This window comes from Dipodomys spectabilis, unplaced genomic scaffold (genome assembly GCF_019054845.1).
Source record: "Dipodomys spectabilis isolate Male_0828 unplaced genomic scaffold, ASM1905484v1 ptg000137l, whole genome shotgun sequence".
In the NCBI taxonomy this organism is placed as follows: Eukaryota; Metazoa; Chordata; class Mammalia; order Rodentia; family Heteromyidae; genus Dipodomys; species Dipodomys spectabilis.
The window spans coordinates 7,036,075-7,060,783 of NW_024870814.1; the positions used below are offsets into that span (position 1 = coordinate 7,036,075).

Sequence of the window (24,709 nt, forward strand, 5' to 3'; positions counted from 1 at the left end):
CCTATAATCCTAGCTACTCAGGAGGCCGAGATCTGACAATCGCAGTTCAAAGCCAGACCAGGGAAGGAAAGTCCTTGAGACTCTTACCTCCAATTAACCACCAGAAAACCGGCTGTGGCTCAAGTGGTAGAATGCTCACCTTGACCTGAAGAGGTCAGGGACAGTGCCCAGGCCCACAGTTCAAGTCCCATGACCAACCAAAAAAAAAAAACAAAAACAAAATTGGAGAGCTTTTATCCAGAGCCTGTCGAGTAGAGGACTTGAATACAAAGTAGCACACTTTAAAAGGATTGTCTAAAATTATATTTAGTTATGATTTTGAAACCAAACATTGAAGCTAACATCCATTTATGTTAAATAAGGAAAGATGAATTTTAGACACTCCTGCAAGCAATCAGGTTTGAGAATAAGGCAACCCAGTTTAAAGATAGACTGAGAACAAAAAAGTAAAGAAAGTGGTGACTTGGCTATATGTGATCTCCAGTTGCCAGTAGTATGAAATCCGTAGAAATTAAGCTGATGTGCCTTAACTGCCCCAGGCTTTTTCCACCTTTTCCCCAACCTTAGTTATTTGTTGATTCTATGATCTTGTAGAGCTCTGATCTCTTTATCACTAAAGGGTAACTAAGGACACTGCTGGAAGACACCTGTATTTGGAATGTGGAAGAACAATCAGGCATCCCAATCCCTTAATAACCTCTATTATAAGGAACTACTAAGATTTGAAAGCCAGTGGTCCTTTGTTATAGAATTAAACCACCCAGTGTTGCTTTTGGTGAGCTGAGGTAAAATATGTTAACTTTGCACATTTGCAATTTCATGACATTTTAAAGGGAACAGAACACTGAATTCCAAACAGCCTATTATCTCTTAGGAAGGTTCCACAGACTACAGGTAGGTATCCAGAGCGCTTCTACCTTCTGAAATTGTGGAAAGTTCATAAAGCAAGTATTCCAGACAGAAAAACTAAGTGTTGGTATATTTGGAAGGGAACTCAAGGAATACTAACATCATCCTAAACCAAATGAATAATGTACTGCTAATCTTATAAGGCTGACACTATGCAGAAATTTGAATCAACCCAAGTTCAGGGTAGGTGTGTAACCACTAGAAATTCCAAGTATAAAACCACCATCTTCATGCTTTGCAGATAAATGCTGGTCACATAAGTGTCCTTGAGTCATTTTATGAACATGAACAACAAAAACTTAGGGGGGGGGAAATGGCCATATTATTTAAAGATGGTGATGAAAGGCGTGTTTATTCAAGGTGGCAACTTCCAAGGTGGCAAGGTAAAATGAGAATTCTCTGTGTTTTAGAGCAATTAGATGAAACACTACAATATTATTCAGTCCCTTTCTTCAGATTCTAGGCTCACTATATTAAAGAATACATTCAGGCTGGGAATGTGGCTTAGTGATAGAGTGCTTAGTACCACATAAACAGAAAAAGCCAGAAGTGGTGCTGTGGCCCAAGTGGTAGAGTGCTAGCCTTGAGCAAGAAAGAAGCTCAAGGACAGTGCCCAGATCCTCAGTTCAAGCCCCAGGACTGGCCAAAATAAGCATTCAAATGCTAGAAAACTGCAGTACTAAGCAATGGTTCTAGAACTGCTTCATATAAATACATAGGTGTTTGTGTATTAGGTCCCAATATAAAATGTTTTCCTATTAAAAAAAAAAGTTTTGGTTGCATACAAAGGCCCTTAAGCTTTAAAATTGTTAGAATAACAAGTGACATTTGAACTTGCACATCCCTCTTGTTTTAGACCAGCAAGAACCAGTTTACCTATATTCAAAGCCAAGAAGCATGTATGGAACTTCTGGTGACCCAAAAGTTCCTACATCTGCTGCTGCTTCTCATTGGTTCACACAACAAACTGGAAGTGGTACTTTCTGAAAAGGGATAAGGTACTCAAGTTTTCATCATGTTGCTTTATTCAGTTTGCTCCAAGGGCAGAATCAATAGTAGGGATCACAAACATTATTTTGATTGGCTCACAAGCCTGATCAGTAAAACCTGAAAAACAGGAAATGTTACACAAGTTGCAAAGAAAGCACTCCTGGAGTTCATTGACATGATAGCAAGTGGAAAGAAGATAAATGCAACAGGTGTTAACATTAAGTACAGGACTGTAACCTGCTTATATGTCTAGACAATTCTGGAACCCTTGTTGCAAACCCTTATATTGCTGCTGATTTCCTTTGACATGAAATAAGACATTACACATCTTTTCCTCAACCTTACTCTTCGTGTACTTTAGTGCTTCCTAATCCTACGGCGCTGGCATATGCTGTCAGGATCTCCACTATCTGTTTAGTTTCTAGGGTCATTCGGGCTTCCTTCAGCCAGTCCTGTGCCACACGTCTGGACTCCCCTTTCAGCTGATTGACAAATTTTGCTGCTAGCTCCAGGTCACCATGCTCAATGCAATAAGAGGCATATGACAGTAATTTAAATGTGTTTATATCCTCAGGGCAGAGTTCTGCTGGTGGCTTCAGTTGCTGTGGCGGGAATAGGAGTAGGGACTGCAGGTAGGAGAGAAAGTACTGGTACAAGCTATTTCTGGTTTCATCAATCATTGCTACCCTTCCGGCTAGTTTTTGGACAGCATAGAAACGGGCCCTTAAGGTCTCTTCACTGTACACCCCCCGGGTCAGGGACTCTGGAGGAAGAGCTGCAGTTAAAGCTTGGGCAAATTCATTATCAGAACAGTTGACTCTGATGGCCTCTACCGCATTCTCCAGCGGGATAGTACGCCTGTCTGCAGATGAGGTCTTCATACTGTACTTTAATGCCTCCACTGAAAGCCAGAGTTGGTGGGCTTTTCTGGCTTCTTCTTCAGCAACTGCATGACCTACAAAGGAAAAAAAAAAAAAAGGCAAAACTGCTTTTCTCTCTACCTGATTACATATGCTCACAGAACAGATGTGCCTTCAATAATCTAAATCTACACATGTGGAAGATGAGACCCAAGACAGCCTTCTACAGCCCATTCTATCATATTTCTTATATATTCTTGCTGTCATAACAATATTTTTTCACTAAGGTCATGGAGAAAACAGAGGGATATATATGCACAGTGTAAGTCTCCATTCCAAATTCCTTATTGTGAGACAAAAATTTCAGGTTAAATAGTACACAGAAGTCATTTGAATCTACAAGCTCTTTTTGTCATTCATAGTACTCGAACTCTGGGCCTGGGTGCTATCCCTGAACTTTTGTGCTTAAGGCTAGCACTCTACCACTTAAGCCACAGATCCACTTCCAGCTTTTATGTGTTTAATTGGAAATAAAAGTCTCATGGACTTTCATGTCCAGAACTGAGTTCAAAAACATGATCCTCAGATCTCAGGCTCTTCAGTAGCTCGGATCATAGGCATGAACCACTAGTACCCAGCTTGCAAGCTCTTTTAAATCAAATGGTTTTAATCTTTAGTAAGTGAGAAAAACATGAAGGCTAAAACTTCTGTTTAGGCCACCAATGCCACAAAAAAGTCAGACTTCAAATGAACTTAACACTAGGTCTTAAAATTTCCTGAGTACGGAGCTTATTTTCATTGTTACAGAACAAAAAAGATCCCAAAGGAATTCCAAAGTCTCTTTTGTCAACACTTCCATTGTTATAACATGTTTCTTTCAATGTGGCACATAAAGGCCTCAACATAACTATGTATTTGGACAGGAGACAGCAAATTACCTCCAGATAACCCTCTGGGGACTGTAGAAGTTAGCTCAGGGCCACACTAATATTTAGCTCCACTACTGCATAAGCATAGAGTATAGCGTAAATTGCCTTGAAAATAGCACTCATACAGGTTTTTTAGATTTCATTTTTAGATCCTCTTTTCTAATTTCCTCCTTCCATATCCAAACCTGTCAAATCTGGAGCCAACTTTCCAATGAATGAAGAAAAATTTGCAAATTATAGGGATAGCATCTGCACATGTCCCCCACTAACCTTTTAACAAGAAATTACTCTTAAGAAAATGTTCTCTAAACAGGTGCTCACACCTGTAATCCTAACTACTCAGGAGGGTGAGATCTGAGGAACACAGTTCAAAGCCAGCCTGGGCAGGAAAACTCTGAAACTACAAAACAGTGGTGCTGTGGATCAAGTGGTAGAGTGTTAGCCTTGATCACAGAGGGACAGTGCCCAGGCCCTGTGTTCAAGCCTTATGACTGACAAAAAAAAGAAAATGTTCTCTAAGTAGGTGCTATGGTAGATAATGCTCACTCTGAACAGCCTGCTCAATTCCTCTTAATCTTGCATAGGCGGTGTTTATATCCAGAGTAAAGCTATCAACTTGCTCTTGACTGCGACGACGGAACTCTAATTCTTTTTCAGAGAGTTTCTCAGACAGATCCTAAAATAAAAGAATGTACAGAGAAAATAATGTAACTTGCCAGCAACTACTACACCTCCTAAACCTCTAGTCTTTAAAATCTTGTAAGTCATCATGAAACTCCTATATTGTAAGGTTATCAAAAATTTCCCCACTTATATTTGATATAAAATTCTCTAAAAATTTTGTTAGAGCCTAATATTAAAGAAAGCACACTAGAAAAAAAGGCTTTTACAGTCAGCCTTTAAATCTTCAACTTTAGAAACTACTCTGTTGCTAAATAAACATCATAAAATATATTCTACATCCTTTGCATATTAACTTAGAAAAAAATGTCCACCCAGCCAGGTGCCGGTGGCTCACGCCTGTAATCCTAGCTACTCAGGAGGCTGAGATCTGAAGATCATGGTTCAAAGCCAGCCCAGGCAGGAAAGTCCATGAAACTCGTCTCCAATAAAAACCACCAGAAAGGGGCTGGGAAGGTGGCTCAGTGGTAGAGTGCTTGCCTTGCATGCCTGAGGCCTGGGTTCAATTCCTTAGCATCACATAAGCAAAAAAGAAAAAAACCAGAAGTGGCGCTTTGGCTCAAGTGGTAGAGCGCTAACCTTGAGCTGAAGAGCTGAGGGAAAGCACTCAGGCTCAGATTTCAAGCCCCATGACTGACAAAAACCCCAAAAAACAAAATGTCCACCCAATAGAATTTAAAATACTTTTTCATGTGGGCATAAATTTTAATTTCCTAAATGGTTTCATTTACTTGCCAAGCCTCATTCCTTCTTAAGACAAACTATAAAGAGTGAAGACTCCAACTAGGATTTATCTCTACATATACACTGAAATATAAAACTACGTATCTGTGCATCTTTGTGAACACATACATAAAACATCTGATTATCGCCAGGCGCTGGTGGCTCATGCCTGTAATCCTAGCTACTCAGAAGACAGATCTGAGGATCAAGTTCAAAGCCAGCCCAGGCAGTAAAGTCCATGAAACTCATGTCCAATAAACCACCGGAAAACCAGAAGTGGTGCTTTGGCTCAAGTGGTAGAGCACTCACCGTGAGCTGAAGAGCTGAGGGACAGCGCCCTACCACCGACAAAAAAAAAGTCTAATAACAGGCACTGTTAGGCAAAAAGGAACAGTCCTGCAGATATACAAAAGCTCTACTTCCCATGAAATTTTTCTCTATTCCTTAACAACCTCAGAGTACATTAAAAGGAAAAAAGAAGAGCTAGGGGTATAACTCCTACATTGCTTGCCTAGCATACAAGAGGCCCTGGATTTAATCCCCAGTGCCACCCCCTATTCTCTCCACCCTAAATGCAAACCTAATAACATAAGTGCAAAGAGTTTAAGAGAAGTTTGTCCTTCACAGTGGGTCCCCACCTTGTCATATTCATACTTTAGTTCCTGTTCTTGCACCCTAAGAACATCTCGTAAGTGATCAGTGTGGGCAGCTGCCTGTCGACGAAGCTGGGTTCTCATTTCATTCTCCATGGCATCTCTGACTTCCTCTACCTGCAAAAGCAAACACAGTAATGATTAGTTCTTGAGTCTCCACATATACCTGTAGGAAAATGGCAGGACCTAATGAGACAATGATGACAGCCTCCTGTGGCCTCAACCTCTGTACACATTCTATATTCTGCTTCTTATACCAATCAGTTAACACTGGAAACCAACTCAAGGTCACACATCTGTGGCAAAAAATATAGTATCAAAATCCTCCATTGAATGTCCACATTGTTTAATATAAAATCCAACTTTTCTTCATTATCAGTTTTGGGTTTGAGCTCAGGGACTCAAACTTGCAAGAAAGATACTCTACCTCTGGGCCACACCTCCAGACATTTACAGTGCCTTTTATTGTTTGTTTATTTTGTATGCCTGTAATCAGGACCTCACAGTCCCTTGGGGGGGGGGGGGGGGGGGGGGGTGTGTGTGTGTGTGTGTGTGTGTGTGTGTGTGTGTGTGTGTGTGTGTGTGTGTGTGTGTGTGTGTGTGTGTGTGTGTGTGTGTGTGTGTGTGTGTGTGTGTTGCTTGTGGGGCTTGAACTCTGGGGTGTGTGTGTTGGTTGTGGGGCTTGTACTCTGGGCTTCTAGTTTTCTAGTGGCTTTCTGGAGATAAAAGAGTCTCACAGACTTTTCTGCCCAGGCTAGCTTTGAACTGTGATCCTCAGATCTCAGCCTCCTGAGTAGTTAGGATTATAGGTGTGAGCCACCGGCGCCCAGCTTGTCCCTTAGCATTTTTGCTCAAAGGTGGCATTCTACTGCTTGAGCCACTGTTCCACTTCTGGCTTTTTGGTGATTAAAGACAAGAATCTCCTAGACTTTCCTGCCTGGGCAGGCTTCAAGCTGCAATCCTTAGATCTCACCTTGAATAACAAGGATTACAAATGGGAGCCACTGGCACCTAGCTTGCTTTAGCTATTTTTTAAGATTTATTTCTGGCTAGCACAGACCTTGATTCTATATATCCTTTCCATATAACTGGGATGGCTGACAAGTGTGTGCCAACACAGGGCTTTTTATTGGCTGAGATGTCTCAGACTGACTTCAAGCCACTATTTTCTCAGTAGTTACGATTATTAGGTGTGTGCTATTGTGCCTTGCGTGAAATATCTTATTTTGACATGAATTTAGATTAAACATGGGCTATATCAAACCAAAAAATACGAGGGGCTGGGAAGGTGGCTCAATTGTAGAGTGACTGCCTCACATGCATGCGGCCCTGGGTTTGATTCCTCAGCACCACATAATCAGAAAAGACTGGAAATGGGCTCTGTGGCTCAAGTAGTAGAGTACTAGCCTTGAGCTGAAGAGCTCAGGGACAGTGCTCAGGCCCAGAGTTCAAGCCCCATGACCGTCAAAAAGTAAAGAAAATTAAAAAATTTAAAAAAAAAAAAATATATATGGCTTGCCTCTGAATTGCCTTGAGTCATATAACAAATCATTTAACAATTACTATACATGTGTATATTTACACACACACACACACACACACACACACACACACTAGACTGTATTACAATTACAATAAACTTTCTTTTTTTTTTTGGTGCTGTCCTGGTGCTTAAACTCAGGGACTAGGCACTTTCTCTGAGCCTTTTCGCTCAAAGCCCAGCTTCACTTCTGGATTTGGGGTGGTGGACTTTCCTGCCTGGGCTTGCTTTGAATCTTGATCCTCAGATCTCAGGTTCCTGAGTAGGTAGGACTACAGGAACAGCCACCGGTGCCTGGCATTTCAAAAATTCTTATGCACTGTCATTGTGGATTCATCAATTTATTATATTGTTTCTGACTGAAAAAAATGGAGTTGATAACTGGGCACTGAGTAATAGCCACACCTGAAATTCTAGTTACTCAGGTGTCTGAGACCTGAGGATCAAGATTCAAAGCAAGCCGAGGCAGATAAATCTGTGAGACTCTTACCTCCAATTAGAAAACTGGGAGTGGTACTGTGGCTCAAAGTAGTAGAGCACTAGCCTTGAGCAAAAGAGCTCAGGGACAGCGCCCAGAGCATGAGTTCAAGCCCCGCAACAACAACAACAAAAAGATTTTTAAATTTTTGAGCCAGATATGGTAGCATATACCTATAATACCAGCATTGGGAAGACTAAGGCAGAAGGATAGAGTTCAAGACCAACCTGAGCTAGATAACAAGATCTTGTCACAAAAATAAAGTAAAACTTAGTCTAGCTACTAGGAGGCTGAGGTCAAGACACTGGTTCAAGGACAGCCAAGGAAGTTTGAGACTCCTCCCTAAATGAGTTCATTGGTGCCTGTCTGTCTTCCTATACTAGCTATGAGTGGAAACCTAAAGTGGAGAGGTCATCATGGTTCAGAGTGCACCCACATGGGAAATGAGACCCATCCTTTAAAAAAAAAAAAAAAAAAAAAAGCACAACCAGGAACTAGTAGCTCATGCCCATAATCCTAGCTATTCAGGAAGTTAAGATCTAGATCACTGTTCAAAGCCAGCCCAGGCAGCAAAGTCCATAAAACTCCTATCTCAAATTAACCAACAAAAAGTGGAGGTAGAGTTGTGACTCAAATTGTAGAGCACAAGCTTTCCATTGAAAAGCTAAAGGAGAGCATGAGACCCTGAAATTACATAAAAAAGAGCTGGAGACGTGGCACAGAGATAGAATGTCTGCCTAACAAGCAAAAGGCCCAGGGCCTAAAGAAAAAAAATGGAATTTATATTAAGCAAATTGGGTACTCAGTATATTTAATAAGAACCATGTACAAGTTGGATGCAGAAAAATGGATGCAACTAGAAGATTGCACATTGAGCAAAATAAGCCAAGCTCAAAAAGAAAATAGCATGTTTTCACTTATATGTGGAAGCTAGACTTAAAAGACCTACGTTTGTGGACATTACACATATAAATACACACACATATATACATATGTATGTTGCACATACATACACATACGTAATTATTTATATGACTGAAAATAAAACTTGAATCAAACAAAGAGCCTGAGGAAGAGAAAGGGAGGGGAAAATGGAAAAAGAATGAACATTAGGAACTGGTGGCTCATTTCTAAATCTACTGACTCAGGAGGCTGAGATTTGAAGATCAAAATTCAAAGCCAGTGTATGCACACAAATCCAAGGGTTTCTTATGTCCAATTAACCAGCAAAAGGCTAGAAGTCATGTGACTCAAATGATAAGGCACCAGCATTGAGCAAAAGCCAAATACAAGGCCCTGAGTTCAAGTCCCAATATTAGGAGAGAGGGAGAGACACAGAAAGGAGGGTGGGAAGGAAAAGGAAAGAAAAGGTAAAACACAAGCCAAGAAAAGCAGGGGGTAAATAACCGTGTGACACACTGCAAATACATGAGGAAGAATTGAGAAACTCAAAAGTAGACTGTCAGTGGGGAGGGACTAGTAGGCTAGTAAAAGAAGGCTAAATACTACTGAAATAGATTATTTACAGCTATGAAAACAAAACAAATCTACAGGTGATGCTATGGGGTAGGTGGGTATAATGTGATAGAGGGGATGAGATTGATTTGAATAGAATATGTGTGGAGAAGATGTAACAGTGAAATCCCACACATACATAAAAAAATCCCACACATATGTAAATCCCACACATTTATAAAAAAAAAAAATTGCCATGATGGTAACTTGAACTAAGGTAATAATGGACAAAGAAGAGCAGGTAAGTTTGTGATTTACTTAAGATTTGTCAGTGGACTAGATGTAAATTGGTAAAGATTAACCAAGCATTTTCTGGTTTGAACAATTGTGTAGAGCGTGATTTATTTAAACAAGCTGAATGTCTTGGAGATAGGTTGAAGTAAATCAAGAAATGTTTTGAACTGTGTGTGTTAATGGGGCCTCAAGAAATGTTTTGAACTCTGTGTGTGTGTTCATGGGGCCTCAAGAAATGTTTTGGGTGTGTGTGTGTGTTGGTGTGTGTGTGTGTGTGTGTGTGTGTGTTCAAGGCTAGCACTCTACCACTAGCCACAGTGCCACTTCCAGCTTTTTCTGCTTATGTGGTACTGAGGAATTAAATGTAGGGCCTTAGGCATGCAAGGCAAGCACTCTATCACTGAGCCACCTTCCCAGCCCCTGAATATTGTTGAATTTAAAGTGACTGTTTAAAACCAAGGTAAAGATATGGAAGTAGAAAGTAGGCTGCTAGTTTGGGACCTAAAGTAAAAACAGAAATCAGAGCTTAAGAATCTTATTAAGGGTAAACTCCAAAGCCACAGGATTAGATAGCACTAGGAGAGATGGTTCAGATGGAGAAAAGCTTTCAAAACCAATCCCAGGCATGCCAGCACTTGACAAGCTGAGCAAGATGTCAAGGGCAGCAAAGTGACTGCAATGCCAGGAGGATGTTTGGGGTCTGGCAGGTAGGAAAAAAAAGCTTTGAGGGTAGGTTAAGTAGTCAAGATTCCTAAATCAGACTATGGACATCATATTCAGTACCTGATATGCATGATCCATGATATTCTTTCATCTATTTTTAATCACCTAACAACACTGACAGAAAAACAAAAAACAAGATCAGCATGACATATCTAGTGAACAATGACTTGCTAGTATTATCTGCAGAAGACAATCAAGTTAGATTCAGTTTATATGTCAATGATTTTCACTTCTACCTTTTTGTCCTGTTCGGCCTGTATTTCATCTCTGTGGCGTTCTAATGCTTTTGCCACTGCAGCGTCAAATGCTCGCTTTTCTTCTGCCTTTTGTTGTTCCAAGGCTAAGGCGATGTGTTGTTTCTCTATGGCTTTCTGTTGTGCTAGCTCTCTATTTAGCTGGTCAATGCGACGATGTGCGTGAGCAATTAGGGAGTTCAGATCATCAGTTGAGAGTTTATCAGCTAAGAAGATAACCACATTAAAAAGTTAATAACTTTACCAAAATTCTAAGTCTGTAAAAGAGAATTTGCTTCATGCGCTATTAATGTTACAGCTTTTCATTTCTTTTTATAGCAAATGGCAGCTAACTTGAAATTTAAATTCACTAAAGCAAATAGAAGTGGGTAATGTAGAAAAACTAAAGTTTTGCCAATTCCAAGCAAAGTAATATAGACATAATAATTAGTTCTCTTCTGGGAGCCCAAATTAATCCTAATCTGACCTAATTGTTATCTGACTGTCTAGTTTAATTTTGCTTCTAAAGACAAAGTCTATAGATGCAATCACTTCTAGCCTTTCTTTCACATGTAACTATCATTAGTCAAAAAGGTATCCAATATAAGGCTGTTTTCTACTAAAATTCCCATCAAATTAATATTTTCATATGTTTCCCTACAAGAGTGTTGCTTCTCTTCATAAACATATATTATCAGCTGGGCACCAGTGGCTCATGCCTGTAATCCTAGCTGTTCAGGAGACTGAGATCTGAGGATCGTGACTGAAGCCAGGCCAGGCAGGAAAGCCCATGAGACTCTTATCTCCAATAAACTACTCAGAAAAGGCCAGAAGCTGCGCTGTAGCTCAAGTGGTAGAACACTCGCCTTGAGCACAGAGACTCGGGGACAGCACCCTGAGTTTAAGCCCCAAGACTGGACAAAAAACCCCAACAAACCCAACATATATTATCTAGGATAGTAATCTGCAATCGAAGATGCCCAAAAGAATCACTTGTGGAGCTTTTATAAACATTCATGTGCAAATGTTCACATTTAGGCACAAATGATGCAGAATCTTTTTATGTTTCACATTCCACAGTGTTCTAATATAGAACACAAATTAAGAACATGGCTCCAATATCAAAATATAAAATGTGGCGAATTCTATAAGACAAATGATTCAATTCCACAATAAATTAAAAAGAAAGATGGTATTAAAATTCATGGACAATCTGTAATGGCTCACACCTGTAATCCTACTCAGGAGGCTGAGATCTGAGTATCGAGATTCAGCAAGAACATCTGTGAGACGCTTATGTCCAATTAACCATCAGAAAACAGGAAGTGGTGATGTGGCTCAAGTGGTAGAGCACTTGCCCTCAACTGAAGAGCTCAGGGACAGCACCCAGGCCCAGAGTTCAAGCCCCCTGACCACCACCACCAACAACAACAAAAATTCATGGAACATATTCAATGTGTGGAACTTCTTTGGAAATTGACCTGAACAAAACAACTCAATTTCATCTTATGAAGTTTTAATTAAGAATATAAGACAAGGGCTGGGAATATGGCTTAGTGGTAAGAGTGCTTGCCTAGGGTTCAATAAACAGAAGTGGCACTGTGGCTCAAGTGGTAGAGTGCAGCCTTGAGCTGAAGAGCACAGGGACAACGCCCAAGCCCTGAGAGTTCAAGCTCCATGACTGACAAAAAAAAAAAAGAATATAAGACAAAACTGGGTATGGGTGGGTAATTGCTAAAGTTAGGTAATAGTTCCATGAGAGTTTATTAAAACTTTCTCCCTGCTTTTTAATGTTTTCAATTAGCTAAAATAATAACACAAATAAACATATGTAATTTATATATACAGATACACATACCTCTTACCTACACAGGTTTCCAATCACTTGAAATATGTTTGTTCCTAAGAATACATAGCTGTTCAAACATCCAATTTAGATTTATCAAATGTAACATGATTCTACTTGCTATTATTTAAATGGCTCAACATATGAGTCATAGATATGATAAAAGACTAGTCTTTTAAAATCCAAGACAATATCTTTAAATGTAAAATACATGTAATTACTCACCTAGATCAGAAACACCTACAAAGAAAGACAAGAATGGCTTTTAAAAAACAACGTGCACACTTTGATTATTGATCATTAAATAGAAACATCCAAAGGGAAACAAAATGAACCAGAAACTTAAACCAGGAAAACAATACTTCAAAGCAAAGTACATTTCCTAAAATGTAAAGGTTTTATAAAACAATACAGATCTAGGTAAACATTTTAGTAAACAAGAGAACCATTGATATTAAAAGTAGTTTAGGTTTTAAGACTCAGTATTTCATTAAAGCAACCAAATTTTCTCCTAACTGCATAGTTCAAAGTATTTCACTAAGTCACAGTTTTGGTGGTTCTCAGTTCCAGGCCTCTTCTATTTAAAACACTTACGGAATTAATCCTCTTAGGGGCATTGAGATAGTCTAGTTCTTATCTGTAACTCTCCTGCATTGGCCTCCTGAGCATGGGGATTAACAAGTACAGGCCACTAGTTTCTTTAGAAAACTTTAAACAGTAAATTCTACATTAAATGTATACTTAACCTGTGCAAACTAATCTAAGAACTATGCATGATTTTTTTTTGTCTCCTGTCGGTTGTAGACTTGAAATCTGGGCCTGGGCGCTGTCCCTCAGCTCTTCAGCTCAAAGTGAGCGCTCTACCACTTGAGCCACAGCAGTACTTATAGTTTTCTGGTGGTTTATTAGGGATAAGAGTCTCATGGACTTTCCTGCCCAGGCTGGCTTTGAACCGAGATCCTGAGATCTCAGCCTCCTGAGTAGTAAGAATTACAGGTGTGAGCCACCGGCGCCTGGCTTAGCACTATGCAAGATTTAAGATTTGAGCAGGAAAGTCCAGGAGATTCTTATCTCTAATTAACTACTCAAAAAAGCCAGAAGTGGATATATGGCTCAAATGGTAGAGTGCTACTAGCCTTGAGCAAGAAAGTTCAAGGACAGCATCTAGGCCCTGTAATCGAGCCCCAGGATTAGCACAAAAAAAAAATCTTTTTAAAGAAGCCGAACATGAAGGAAGGGGCAAATTGTCCAAAAAAAAAAAGAAATATACTAGCTTATGAAATGGTAATCTCTCTCTATACAACACCTTAACGATAACAATAAAAGTATCTTTTTTAAAATTTTTTTTGGAGGGGTCTGGTTATGAGGCTTGAACTCTGGGCCTGGGCGCTGTACCTCAGCTCTTCAGCTCAAGGCTAGCGCTCTACCACTTGAGCCACAGCGCCACTTTGGGGTTTTTTCTTTTTGCTTATGTGGTGCTGAAGAATCGAACCCAGGGCCTCATGCATGCAAGGCAGGCGCTCTACCACTGAGCCACCTTCCCAAAAAAAGCAGTCAATTGTCTTTCCTGGTCTTCATTTTCAGTTTTCCTGACACTCATTAGGTAGTCCCTATCAGTTCACCCTCAGATTAAACAAGCACCTTTTTATCTGTGTCCTTGCCCTTAGCAGTGAACTGTCTTGCCAGACAAGGCAGGATATGCCTTAATTCTAAAGATCAAGAAACGAAGGCTTAGGGCTGGGAATGTGGCTTAGTGATAGAGTGGTTGCCTAGCATACATGAAGCCCTGGGTTTGATTCCTCAGCACCACATAAACAGCAAAACCTGAAAGTGGTAGAGTGCTAGCCTTGAGCAAAAGGAGCTCAGGAACAGTGCCCAGGCCCCGAGTTCATGCCCCAGGACTGGCAAAAAAAAAAAAAAAAAAAGGACCAAGATGGCAAGTTGGAAGAGCCTATCCTAAAAAAGAATGCGTTTTCCAGTCTATTACAACCACATTGCTCTTTCTCTTGAAAGGCCAAGTGTCCAAAACTGCCAGAGAATAGTATAGCAAGAAGCTAAGAAAAAAATTCTGGCCAATTACTTAGCCTCTCTGTATCTCAGTCATCTCATCTGTAAAATGAAGATGAGAACAAAAGTTATCTCATAGCACTGTGGATCTTAAATATATTAGTACATATTAACTGTTTAGAAGACTATGAGGTGCAGAGTAATGCTCTCTGCCCCAGTATTAGACATGATGAATATTACAGGCTTACTTGTAATTTGAGAGAAATAAGAATACAAGCAAAAATAATACATCAAATAAGCTATAACTGAGTTATAAAGTCTAAACATATATCAGGTGAAAATATCTCCTGAGGGCTAAGGTAATCATGAGATCATTCACCATCTCCAGAGATACACAAGAAATCAATAACATTCATTAGCTCTCTGAATGACACTGTAGGGTGATTGGCAAGAAGTAAAAGGAAAACCACCAAATGTCATTTGTTTTTCAATTTTGTTACCATGTAAATGTACGTCCTATTTAATATACTAGTACAAATTAAACCAGGACTGCCGAGAGAGAGAGAGAGAGAGAGAGAGAGAGAGAGAGAGAGAGAGAGAGAGAGAGAGAGAGAGAGAGAGTGTGTGTGTGTGTGTGTGTGTATGTATTTCAGAGAACCAACTGCAGGGGACTTTCACTTTCTACATGACACTTCTTTAGCAAGGGTTTCTTTCTTTTTTTCCTTCCTTCCTTCCTTTTTATTTTTTGTTGGTATTGGGACTTGAACTCTGGGCCTAGGCACTGTCCCTGAGCTCTTCAGCTCAAGGCTAGTGCTCTACCACTTGAGCCACAGCCCCATTTCCAGTTTTCTGAGTGGTTTATTCGAGTTAAGAGTCTCACGGACATTCCTGCCTGGGCTGGCTTTGAACCATGATCCTCAGATCTCAGCCTCCTGAGTAGCTAGGATTACAGGCGTGAGCCACCGTGCCTGGCTAGCAAGGGTTTCTTTACCTTGGCAGTACTAACTCTCTAGCCAAATAAGTCTTTGCTGTGAGACACACAGAAGGAGCTATTTGGCAAAGCAGCCATCTCTACCAGCGAGAGACTAGTAACACCCCCCACAGTGGAGTTATCACAGGTGTCACTAGACACTGCCAAATGACTTGGGTTGAGAACATCTACCTTAGTACTTTTCCTTATAAGTACACTGTATCACTACTGCCATCATCACAGCTCCCTGCAGTCTAAGCTGCAGGTGAATTCTCAACAATGTTGTCATGAAGTAGTGATAAGGTATGCCTTAAGTAATTTATTACATATAGTTAGCATTACCAAAAGTTTTGAGTTATATATTTCTAAAAAATCAGGCCAGGCACCAGTGGCTCACACCTATAATCCTAACTACTCAGGGGGCTGAGATCTCAAGGACAGAAAGTCCTTGAGACTCTTATCTCCAATTAACCAGCAGAAAACCAGAAGTAGCCCTGTAACTCAAGTGGTAGAGTGCTAGTCTTGAGCTGAAGAGCTGAAGGACAGTGCCCAGGCCTAGGACCACAAAAAAAAAAAAAAAATCTAGGACTGGGAATGTGGCTTGTGGTAGAGTACTTGTCTTGCATGCATGAAGCCCTACAAAATAAAAATCAAAATCAAGGTTATGTTACTCTCACCTAGATTCTACTTTATGATTTTTGGTTTTTGAATGAAATCCTGAATTATGGATTTTAAACACTGGCTGGAGCTCTGTTCGTCATGGCTATTGCTTTAAGAGTACTGTCACAGAGGCTGGGAAGGTGGCTCAGTGGTAGAGTGCTTGCCTTGCATGCAGGAAGCCCTGGGTTTGATTCCTCAGCACCTCATAAACAGAAAAGGCCAGAAGCGGTGTGTGGCTCAAGTGGTAGAATGCTAGCCTTGAGTGAAAGAAGCTCAGGGACAGTGCCCAGGCCCTGAGTTCAAGCCCCAGGACTAGCAAAAAGAAAAAGCAGAAAGAAAAAAAAAAAGAATATTATCACAACAAATTACACAAGATTCCAGATACTCACATACAGTGAGACCAAAAGAGGGAGAGAATCACAGAGGTACAATACCCAAGCACCTCTTCATGTGTATATAAAATAATACACAGCCAAGAGCCAGTGGCTCATGCCTGTAATCCTAGCTACTCAGGAAGCTGAGATATGAGGATCACGGTTCAAAGCCAGCTCAGGCAGGAAAGTCCATGAGACTCTTATCTCCAATTAACCACCAGAAAACTGGAAATAGCACTGTGGCTCAAGTGGTAGAGCACTAGCCTTGAGCTGAAGAGCTGAGGGACAGTGCCTAGGCCCAGAGTTCAAGCTCCACGACTGACAAAAAATAAATAATACACACATTGAAATGAACTCCAAAGACATGGAAACAAAGGACCTTTGATTTTTTTTTTCTGATGACTCTGTATTCTTTTTTTTTTTTTTTTTTGGGTCCAGTCGTGGGGCCTAAACTCTGGGCCTAGGTGCTGTCCCTCAGCTCTTCAGCTCAAGGCTAGTGCTCTACCACTTGAGCCACAGCGCCACTTCCAGCTTTTTTCTTTTTGCTTATGTGGTGCTGAGGAATCGAACCCAGGGCCTCATGCATGCAAGGCAAGCGCTCTACCACTGAGCCACCTTCCCAGCCCGACTCTGTATTCTTTACCTTATATATGGTGTATTCACATGCACATCAGTGGGAAGGGAGGGGTGCTGGCACAAAATCAAGGGAAAAGGATAAAAAAAGTACAACAGTGGAACCCACCAGACATTGATGAAAGTGAATTATACAACTCGTGGGTGGAGATGGGAGGGAGGAATAGGAGAGAATTAAATTAAGAAACAGATGCCACAGTGCAAACAGAAAATGTACTTATTACCTAACATATGTAAATGTCACCCTGCTGCACAGTACCTCTGAAACAATAAAGTAAATTAACAACAAAAAAAAGTACTGTCACAGTGTGTCACCTATCATTATTATGGTTGAAGTAAAGTTTTGTAACAATGTACTATATACCCAATAAGATATGTCAGAGGCATTTGGACTACATGAAGAACTTCAATCATGTTTAATCGGTTGCCAAAAATTTGAAAAAAGAAAAAGTGTAAATATTACAATTGTACTTACTCATCCCTTTCCATCCAGAAACAACTTCTGGAGTAATACTGTCCAACTCTCGCCTAAACTCATCCCGGGCTTGGACCACCAGCTCGTGATACTGAGAGACAACCTTAGCCTCAGACTGAGCTGCTTGGACCTAGAAAATACAAGAATTAAGCTGAGTAAAAAGTTCATATGCATACCAGGAAAAAAGAAATACGATGCCTTTATATCTTGATGGGAATGCGTAAATAACACAAACAAATCTGAAACTCATTAAAAGGGAAAGTGTTTAGGAGTCAGGATTCAAGTAAAGGGAGAACCAGGTCCTGGTGGCTCACAACTATAATCCTAGCTACTTAGGACATAAGATGTGAAGATTGAGGTTTGAAGCCAGTGCAGGTATACAAATCTGAGATACTTATCTCCAATTAACCAACAAAAAAGCAGAACTGAAGATGTGGCTCAAGTAGTAGACTGCAAACTGAAGAATGAGAGGCCATGAGTATAATCCCTAGTATGAGTAGAAGCACTAGTACCAACACAGGGGAAAAAAATAAAAAGAAAGAGGACAAAAAGTTGATAGGGAATGGTGGTGAATATGTGCATTATAAGCATATATGAGAACATAATAATAAAATCCATTAAAAATTATTTTTGCTGGTACTAAGGCTTGAATCCTAAAACTTAAAACTCTCTTAAAGTACTCTCCCTAAGCAAAAAAAAAAAAAAAGTTTTTATTTTTTGTTGGTTGTGGGACTGGGACTCAGGGCCTCGGTACTGTCCCTGAGCTCCTTCACTCAAGGCAAGCACTTTTACCACTTTGAGCCACAGTGCCACTTCTGATTTTCTGGTAGTTAATTGGAGGTAAGAGTCTCATGAACTTTCCTGGATGGGCTGGCTTTGAACTGAGACTCTCAGATCTCAGCCTCCTGATTATTATTATTAGCTAAGATTATAGGCATGAGCCACCAGTGCCTGGCCTGAAAAAAAGTTTTTGTTAAAATTTTGGGGGGCAGTACTAGGGTTCAAACTCAAAGCCTCAAGCAAAAAAAAAAAAAAAAAAAAAAAGCCTCAAGCTTACTAGATACAATCCTTTTTCTTTTTCTTTCTTTTTTTTTTTTGGTAGGTCATGGGGCTTAAACAACTCTCTTGGGCACTGTCCCTGCGCTCTTCAGCTCAAGGCAAGCGCTTGAGCCACAGCGCCACTGGTTTTCTAGTGGTTTACTGGAGATAAGAGTCTCACGGACTTTCCTGCCCAGGCTGGCTTTGAACCATGATCCTCAAATCTCAGCTTCTAGAGTAGCTAGGAGTATAGGCATGAGCCACCCTCACCCAGCCCTGAGCTTCTTTTGCTCAAGGCTAGCATCTACCACTTGAGCCACAGCACCACTTCCAGCTTTTTCTGTTTATGTGGTACTGAAGAATTGAACTCAGGGCTTCATGCATGCTGGGCAAGCACTCTACCACTAAGCCACATTCCCAGCCCACAGTCCTTTTTTTGCTTTAGTTTTTCTTCAGAGAGCATCTTGCGTTTTTGCCAAGGCACCTCCAGACCATGATCCTCCTACCTATAGCTCTCATTTAGCTAGAATCATAAACATGCACTATCATGCCTTGTTTATTCATTCAAATAGGATCCCACTAATAATTTCTGCTCAGTCTTTGAATAGTAATTCTCCAGGTCTCCTACCCCAAGTAGCTGGGATTACAGACATGAGCCACCATGATTTCCCCCAAGGCATTTTTTAACAATTAATATTCTTTGCTAGGAAAAATGGTGAGATAATAGAGATCTTACTACTTTCCCAAATTCTTAAAAAGCTTTTGGCTGAACATATTTAAAAAATATAAGCCACATGCTGTAAGCCTACAGCTCTAATACTACTCAGGAGACTGAGGTGTTAATATCACGGTCCAAGCCAGCCTGGACAGAATAGTCCATACAATTCTTATCCCCAATAAACTACTCAGAAAAACCTGGAAGTTGTAGCTCAAGTGTTAGAACATTAGCCTTGAGCAAAAGCAACTCAAGGACAGCACCCAGGCCCTCTGTACAAACCCCAGGATTGGCAATAAATAAACAAACAAATAAAAACATTATAAAGAATTGAGAAATGTACCTTCTTGACCATGTTATCCAAATCAACTATCATGTTGTGAAGTTTTCCCTCTGCAAGAGTTATATGAGTTTTGGCCCCAGCAACCTCTTCATTCTTTGCATTTTCAATTACACCTTTCATCTTCTCTAATTCTTCTCTGAAACCAAATAAAGCAAATACTTAATATAATTACTTATCAAGCTTATTAGAGGTGTGTGTGCGCGCGCGCGTGCGTGTGTGCGCGTGCCACTGATGCCCACCTTTGATGCTTTTTGTTTTTTGGTCATTTGTGGGGGTTAAACTCCGGGCATGGATGCTGTCTCTGAGCAATTCAGCTCAAGGCTAGTGCTGTATCACTTTGAGCTACAGTCACTTCCAGTTTTCTGGTGTTAACTGGAGATAAGAGTCTTACTGATTTCCTTGCCCAGGCTGGATTTGAACCATGATCCTCAGATCTCAGCCTCCTTAGTAGCTAGGATTATAGGTGTGAGCCACTGGCATCTGGCCTTTCATGCTTTCTTAATGGCCAATAGGCAGTGAAATTTTTTCTCAACAACCACTTGAAAATCCTACTCAGCCATGAGCTATACCACGTAGAGCAACTCAGAAGTTGCATGGGATGTATACTTTAGAACAAGTGAGACTACATTAAACTCTTAGACCTAATGGGCTAGTCACCCTTGTATAGGGATAGTTATTCATAAGAAATATGTAGCACAGTGCCTACCACTACATGAGTACTAAAGAAATGTCAGCCTCCAAAGGGTCAGAATGATTCCCAAGCTGGGCACTGATGGCTCACGCATGAAATCCGGGCTACTCAGGAAGTTGAGATCTGAAGCTTACAGTTCAAAGCCAGCCCAGGCAGGAAAGTCCTTAAGACTCTTATCTCCAATTAACCACCAAAAGAACCAGAAGTGACACTGTAGGTCAAGTGGTAGACAGCTTGCCTTGAGCTGAAGAGCTGAGGGACAGTGCTTAGGCCCAGAGGTCAAACCCCACGACTGACAAAAAGAAAAGAAAAAAAAAGAGAGAACCTAAGGAAGGCAAAGGCAAAGGCCAAAGAACTCACTGAGCAAATAAGTAACAGGGTCTCAGGAGCAGTCACAATTTGGAATATTTCGTAGATCAGATGAACTATGGTCTACTTACCACAAAAGGTATCCAGCCCTGCACAATCCAGTGATGTAAACATAATGATTTAAATTTCCTAAAAGATATGCTAGCCTTATTAGATGGCTTCTCTTTATCAATAATAAATATGTCAATATGGCAAAATTTAGAAAGACAATGTCCATCCATTTTGGTAGGAACCTTGTAGTATAATACAGGTTCTCATCCTCGGAGGCTGAGCGTGGTTTGAGTTTCTAGACTTGAACATAATTGTAGCCAATTCCCAAGCATCAAGGTTGAGTAGGGATAAAGCTATATACTCAATACTTTGATAGTTAGGGCAAACAGATTATGTCTTATTTTCTCTCTTCTGATAAAACTGTTCAATCTACCCAGCTCTAAAATTAGAGCAAATGTAAATGTGTGGAAATATTACCTTAGTAACAATCCAAAGGAAACCTTACTTTTGTCTTAAGATCCTATATATCAATTTTTGTCAATTTCATTCTGGCTTAAACATGTTATACATCTTGTCCCTTTAAAACTTTTGTGTTTAATATGCCAACTCAGATCAATCACATGTAGAGAACAAAACAAAGATTTATCTGCCTCTTCATTCTATATACAGTATGAAGCCCAGCCCAAAGAAAATCACTAGGAGACCCTAATTACTTGTTAAAGTCCATGAGTAATTACTTGGCTTTGAGAAGAGCATCAGCAGCTTCATCTACTGCCTTTCTGCGTTCTTTCAATGCACCCTCCACTGTACGCCACTGAGCAGACTTCTTCTCGCTTGGAATCTAAACAAAAATTTTAACTTTATCAACATGATTGATTAATTATATAATCAACAGCTTATATAAGATTAAATAGTGAAATAAGTGACATTAAATTCAAAAGTAAAAGCTTCTAAATATTTCTCCAGAGGAGAAACTTATTATTTTTTTTTTTGGGTCCGGTCGTGGGGCCTGAACTCTGGGCCTGGGCGCTGTCCCTCAGCTCTTCAGCTCAAAGCTAGCGCTCTACCACTTGAGCCACAGTGCCACTTCCGGCTTTTTTTCTTTTTGCTTATGTGGTGCTGAGGAATCGAACCCAGGGCCTCAGGCATGCAAGGCAAGCGCTCTACCACTGAGCCACCTTCCCAGCCCCTCCAGAGGAGAAACTTATAACCAAAGCTTTATAATCAACAACAACAAAGTCCATAATCTCCCATCAACTGCCCTTCCACAAAATGGGGGGGGGGGGGGGGGAGAGGGAAGCAGCTTTATTTTCCAATGTATGTAAGCATTCAAGACTTTTTAAAATTAGATTCTCAAAGGAAAATATGGAGCAGAAAATGTAAAAACCACACTTTTTCTGAGTTGTCTGTAGATTTTAAGTCATTCTCAAGTGAAGTACTAATATTTAAATTTTTCTTAATTGCAGGGCTGGCTACCAAAAGCATAGCTTAAGGGTAAGTAGAAGCACAGGTAACAGTTCATGTCTATAATCCTAGCTACCACAGAGATGAGATTTGAGAACCAAGGTTCAAAGCCAGCCTGGGCAGACAAATCCTCAAGATTTTTTTTTTGGGGGGGGGATGGGGCTTGGGCACTGTCCCTCAGCTCTTCAGCTCAAGGCTAGGGCCCTACCACTTGAGCCACAGCGCCGCTTCCGGCTTTTTTCTTTTTGCTTATGTGGTACTGAGGAATTGAACCCAGGACCTCATGTGTGCAAGGCAAGCGCTCTACCACTGAGCCATCTTCCCAGCCCATCCTCAAGATTTTTATCTCCAATTAACCAGCAAAAAGTAGAATACAAGCTCAAGTGGTAGAATATAAGCTGCAAGCAAAAAAGCCAAACAAGAGCATAAGATCCTAAGTTCAAGCCCTAGTACTGTGCCATATAAAGTGGGAAAGTTTATATAGTAGTTATAAAGTAGAAAGTTAATATGCTCATTATTACTCCAAAAGGTTATTCCCAAAGATGTCATTTCCTAATTCATAAAGTATAAATCAATTTTTTGAAGTCATCTTTGAGTGAATTGTACATTGTGATATATATAATATATATACTTTAAAAAAAAAAAAAGAAAAGACTGAGCCAGAGGCATAGCTCAGTGATGAGTCGCTGCTTAGCAAACTCAAGACCCTAAGTTCAAACCCTGGTACTCCAAAAATAAATAAAAATTACAAAAAAACAGAGTGCAGGAGGGCTGGAAATGTGATTTAGTGGTAGAATGCCTGCCCAGCATGCATGAAGTCCTCAGTACCACATAAACAGAAAAAGCCAGAAGTGGTAGAGTGCTAGCCTTGAGCAAAAGAAGCTCAGGGACAGCACCCAGGCCCCAAGTTCAAGACCCAGGACTGGCAAAAAAAAAAAAAAAAAAGAGTGCAAATGTCAATAATTTATTAGGAGGCAAAATGTGCCTTCCTTGTTAAAGGCACTCCTGTTTACAGAGGTCCTAGAGGATACAATTCATTCAGAGTCAAGTTCAACTATTTGTAAATACTACTTTGAAAAGCACTTAGCTTTGTATTATAGATCCCAAGTGTACCTGAAGCTTCTTTTACTAGAAACAGCAGTTGGAATCCTTTTTTCTATATGCCTGGGAAATATAAGACACACTTTATTCTGCTGATATTCCTTTTTATTATATGTGAAAATCTGTCTAAGCAGACATGGTAGCACAAGCTGAGGCAGGAAGACAGTAAGTTGGAGACCCACCTGGCTACACAGCAACTCTGTCTCAAAACACACAATAAAGAATGAAAGTATTTTCTTATTACTTGTGACATTAGGTAACACTCTCTAATTCTATTGAACTTGTATTATAAGGTGTCCCTTAGTAGTAAAATCTTAGATGCAATAGATTTTTCATGGTCTAATCCATATGCTTGACACATTATATGTTCATCGGAAAGAGAGTATACCCTAAACACTTTACTACAAAATAGAATCACAATATTGAAAGCTTCTAATTGCTATACTTTTTTTTTTTTTTTGGGGGGGGGGGGGGCAAGGCCTGGGCCCTATCCATCAGCTTTTTTGCTCAAGGCTAATGCTCTACCACAGCTCCACATCCAGCTTTTTGGAAAGTTAATTAGAGATAAAAGTCTCATGTTCTTTCCTGCCTACAGACTTGACTAGCTTCAAACCCTGATCCTCAGATCTCAGCCTCTTGATTAGCTAGGATTACAGGTGTAGCCACTGATGCCCAGCCCAGTTGCTGTACTTTTGAAGTTGGATTAGATTCAGCTTCCTATAATATGGTACTTGCAGCCTTCCTGAACCTGTGTAACAGGCATATTAAATACTTTGCGTGTACTTCTTTGTTGACTGAGCTCCTAATATTTACATCTCCTTGAATTTCAAATAAAATGGAATTTTCAGTTGTTTTAAAAGGCTGTCATTTCCAGCAGTTAAGGTCAGTGGATATAGATTAGAAAAAATGCAAAGCATGTTTAAAAACATTTATAAAAACAAAGTAGTTATGGCAGCAAGATAACTACTAATCATGCATGTATGCATGATCTTTGCCCTTGATACTTATAGGTAAGTAACAACAAATATATACAAACACTCCTAAAGTATAAAAACAAATCTAGTAATACTGTATAGGTGTTATGAGATTTTTTTTTTAAAGGCAGCATAACAAAATTCATTTTAAAAACATTTAAAAGCTTTTCTGTTTTCTGAAGACAAATGCTTTAGATTGTCCTTTTTCGTGAAAAAAAAAAAAAAAAAAAAAACCCTGGAAGAAATCTGTGTATTAGAAATCCGTGTATTTTAGAGGCCCCATGACCAATCTCTCTACCTGACTCACCTCAGAGTTGTCCATGGCTGCTTTTAGTATGTTGGCATGTGCATTGACAGCCTGGACGGCAGCATTCTGGGCTGCAATAGCCTGCTGAGTGATGGAAGCAGTTTGGCTCAGAGCATCTTGTAAGCTCTTGGCTAGAGCTGAGGAAACAATAATAAAGGATAGTAAAATACTGATAGCAACTGAATCTGGATGGTGAATCTATCAGGGTTTATTATACTTTTTTTGCTTTTATAAAAACCTATGAGTTTTTTTCCAAAGTAAAAAGTTTGGGCTTAAGGAAAAA

General features: G+C 40.1%; 1 protein-coding gene across 3 annotated transcripts in view; it reads right to left on the reverse strand.

The window, feature by feature from the left end:
• Window positions 1-1,911: 1,911 nt before the first annotated feature.
• Window positions 1,912-24,709, reverse strand: part of Immt (inner membrane mitochondrial protein) — a 40,822-nt gene continuing 18,024 nt past the window's right edge. For all 3 annotated transcript variants that reach the window (XM_042690468.1, XM_042690469.1, XM_042690467.1), the window contains 9 exons: window positions 24,427-24,563; window positions 21,318-21,421; window positions 19,530-19,665; window positions 17,434-17,563; window positions 12,540-12,554; window positions 10,472-10,695; window positions 5,731-5,862; window positions 4,235-4,364; window positions 1,912-2,854 (listed from right to left, as the gene is read on the reverse strand). In XM_042690468.1, coding sequence (XP_042546402.1) covers window positions 2,241-2,854; window positions 4,235-4,364; window positions 5,731-5,862; window positions 10,472-10,695; window positions 12,540-12,554; window positions 17,434-17,563; window positions 19,530-19,665; window positions 21,318-21,421; window positions 24,427-24,563 — 1,622 coding nt within the window. In that variant the 3' untranslated portion in view covers window positions 1,912-2,240. The remainder of the gene's footprint in view (window positions 2,855-4,234; window positions 4,365-5,730; window positions 5,863-10,471; window positions 10,696-12,539; window positions 12,555-17,433; window positions 17,564-19,529; window positions 19,666-21,317; window positions 21,422-24,426; window positions 24,564-24,709) is intronic.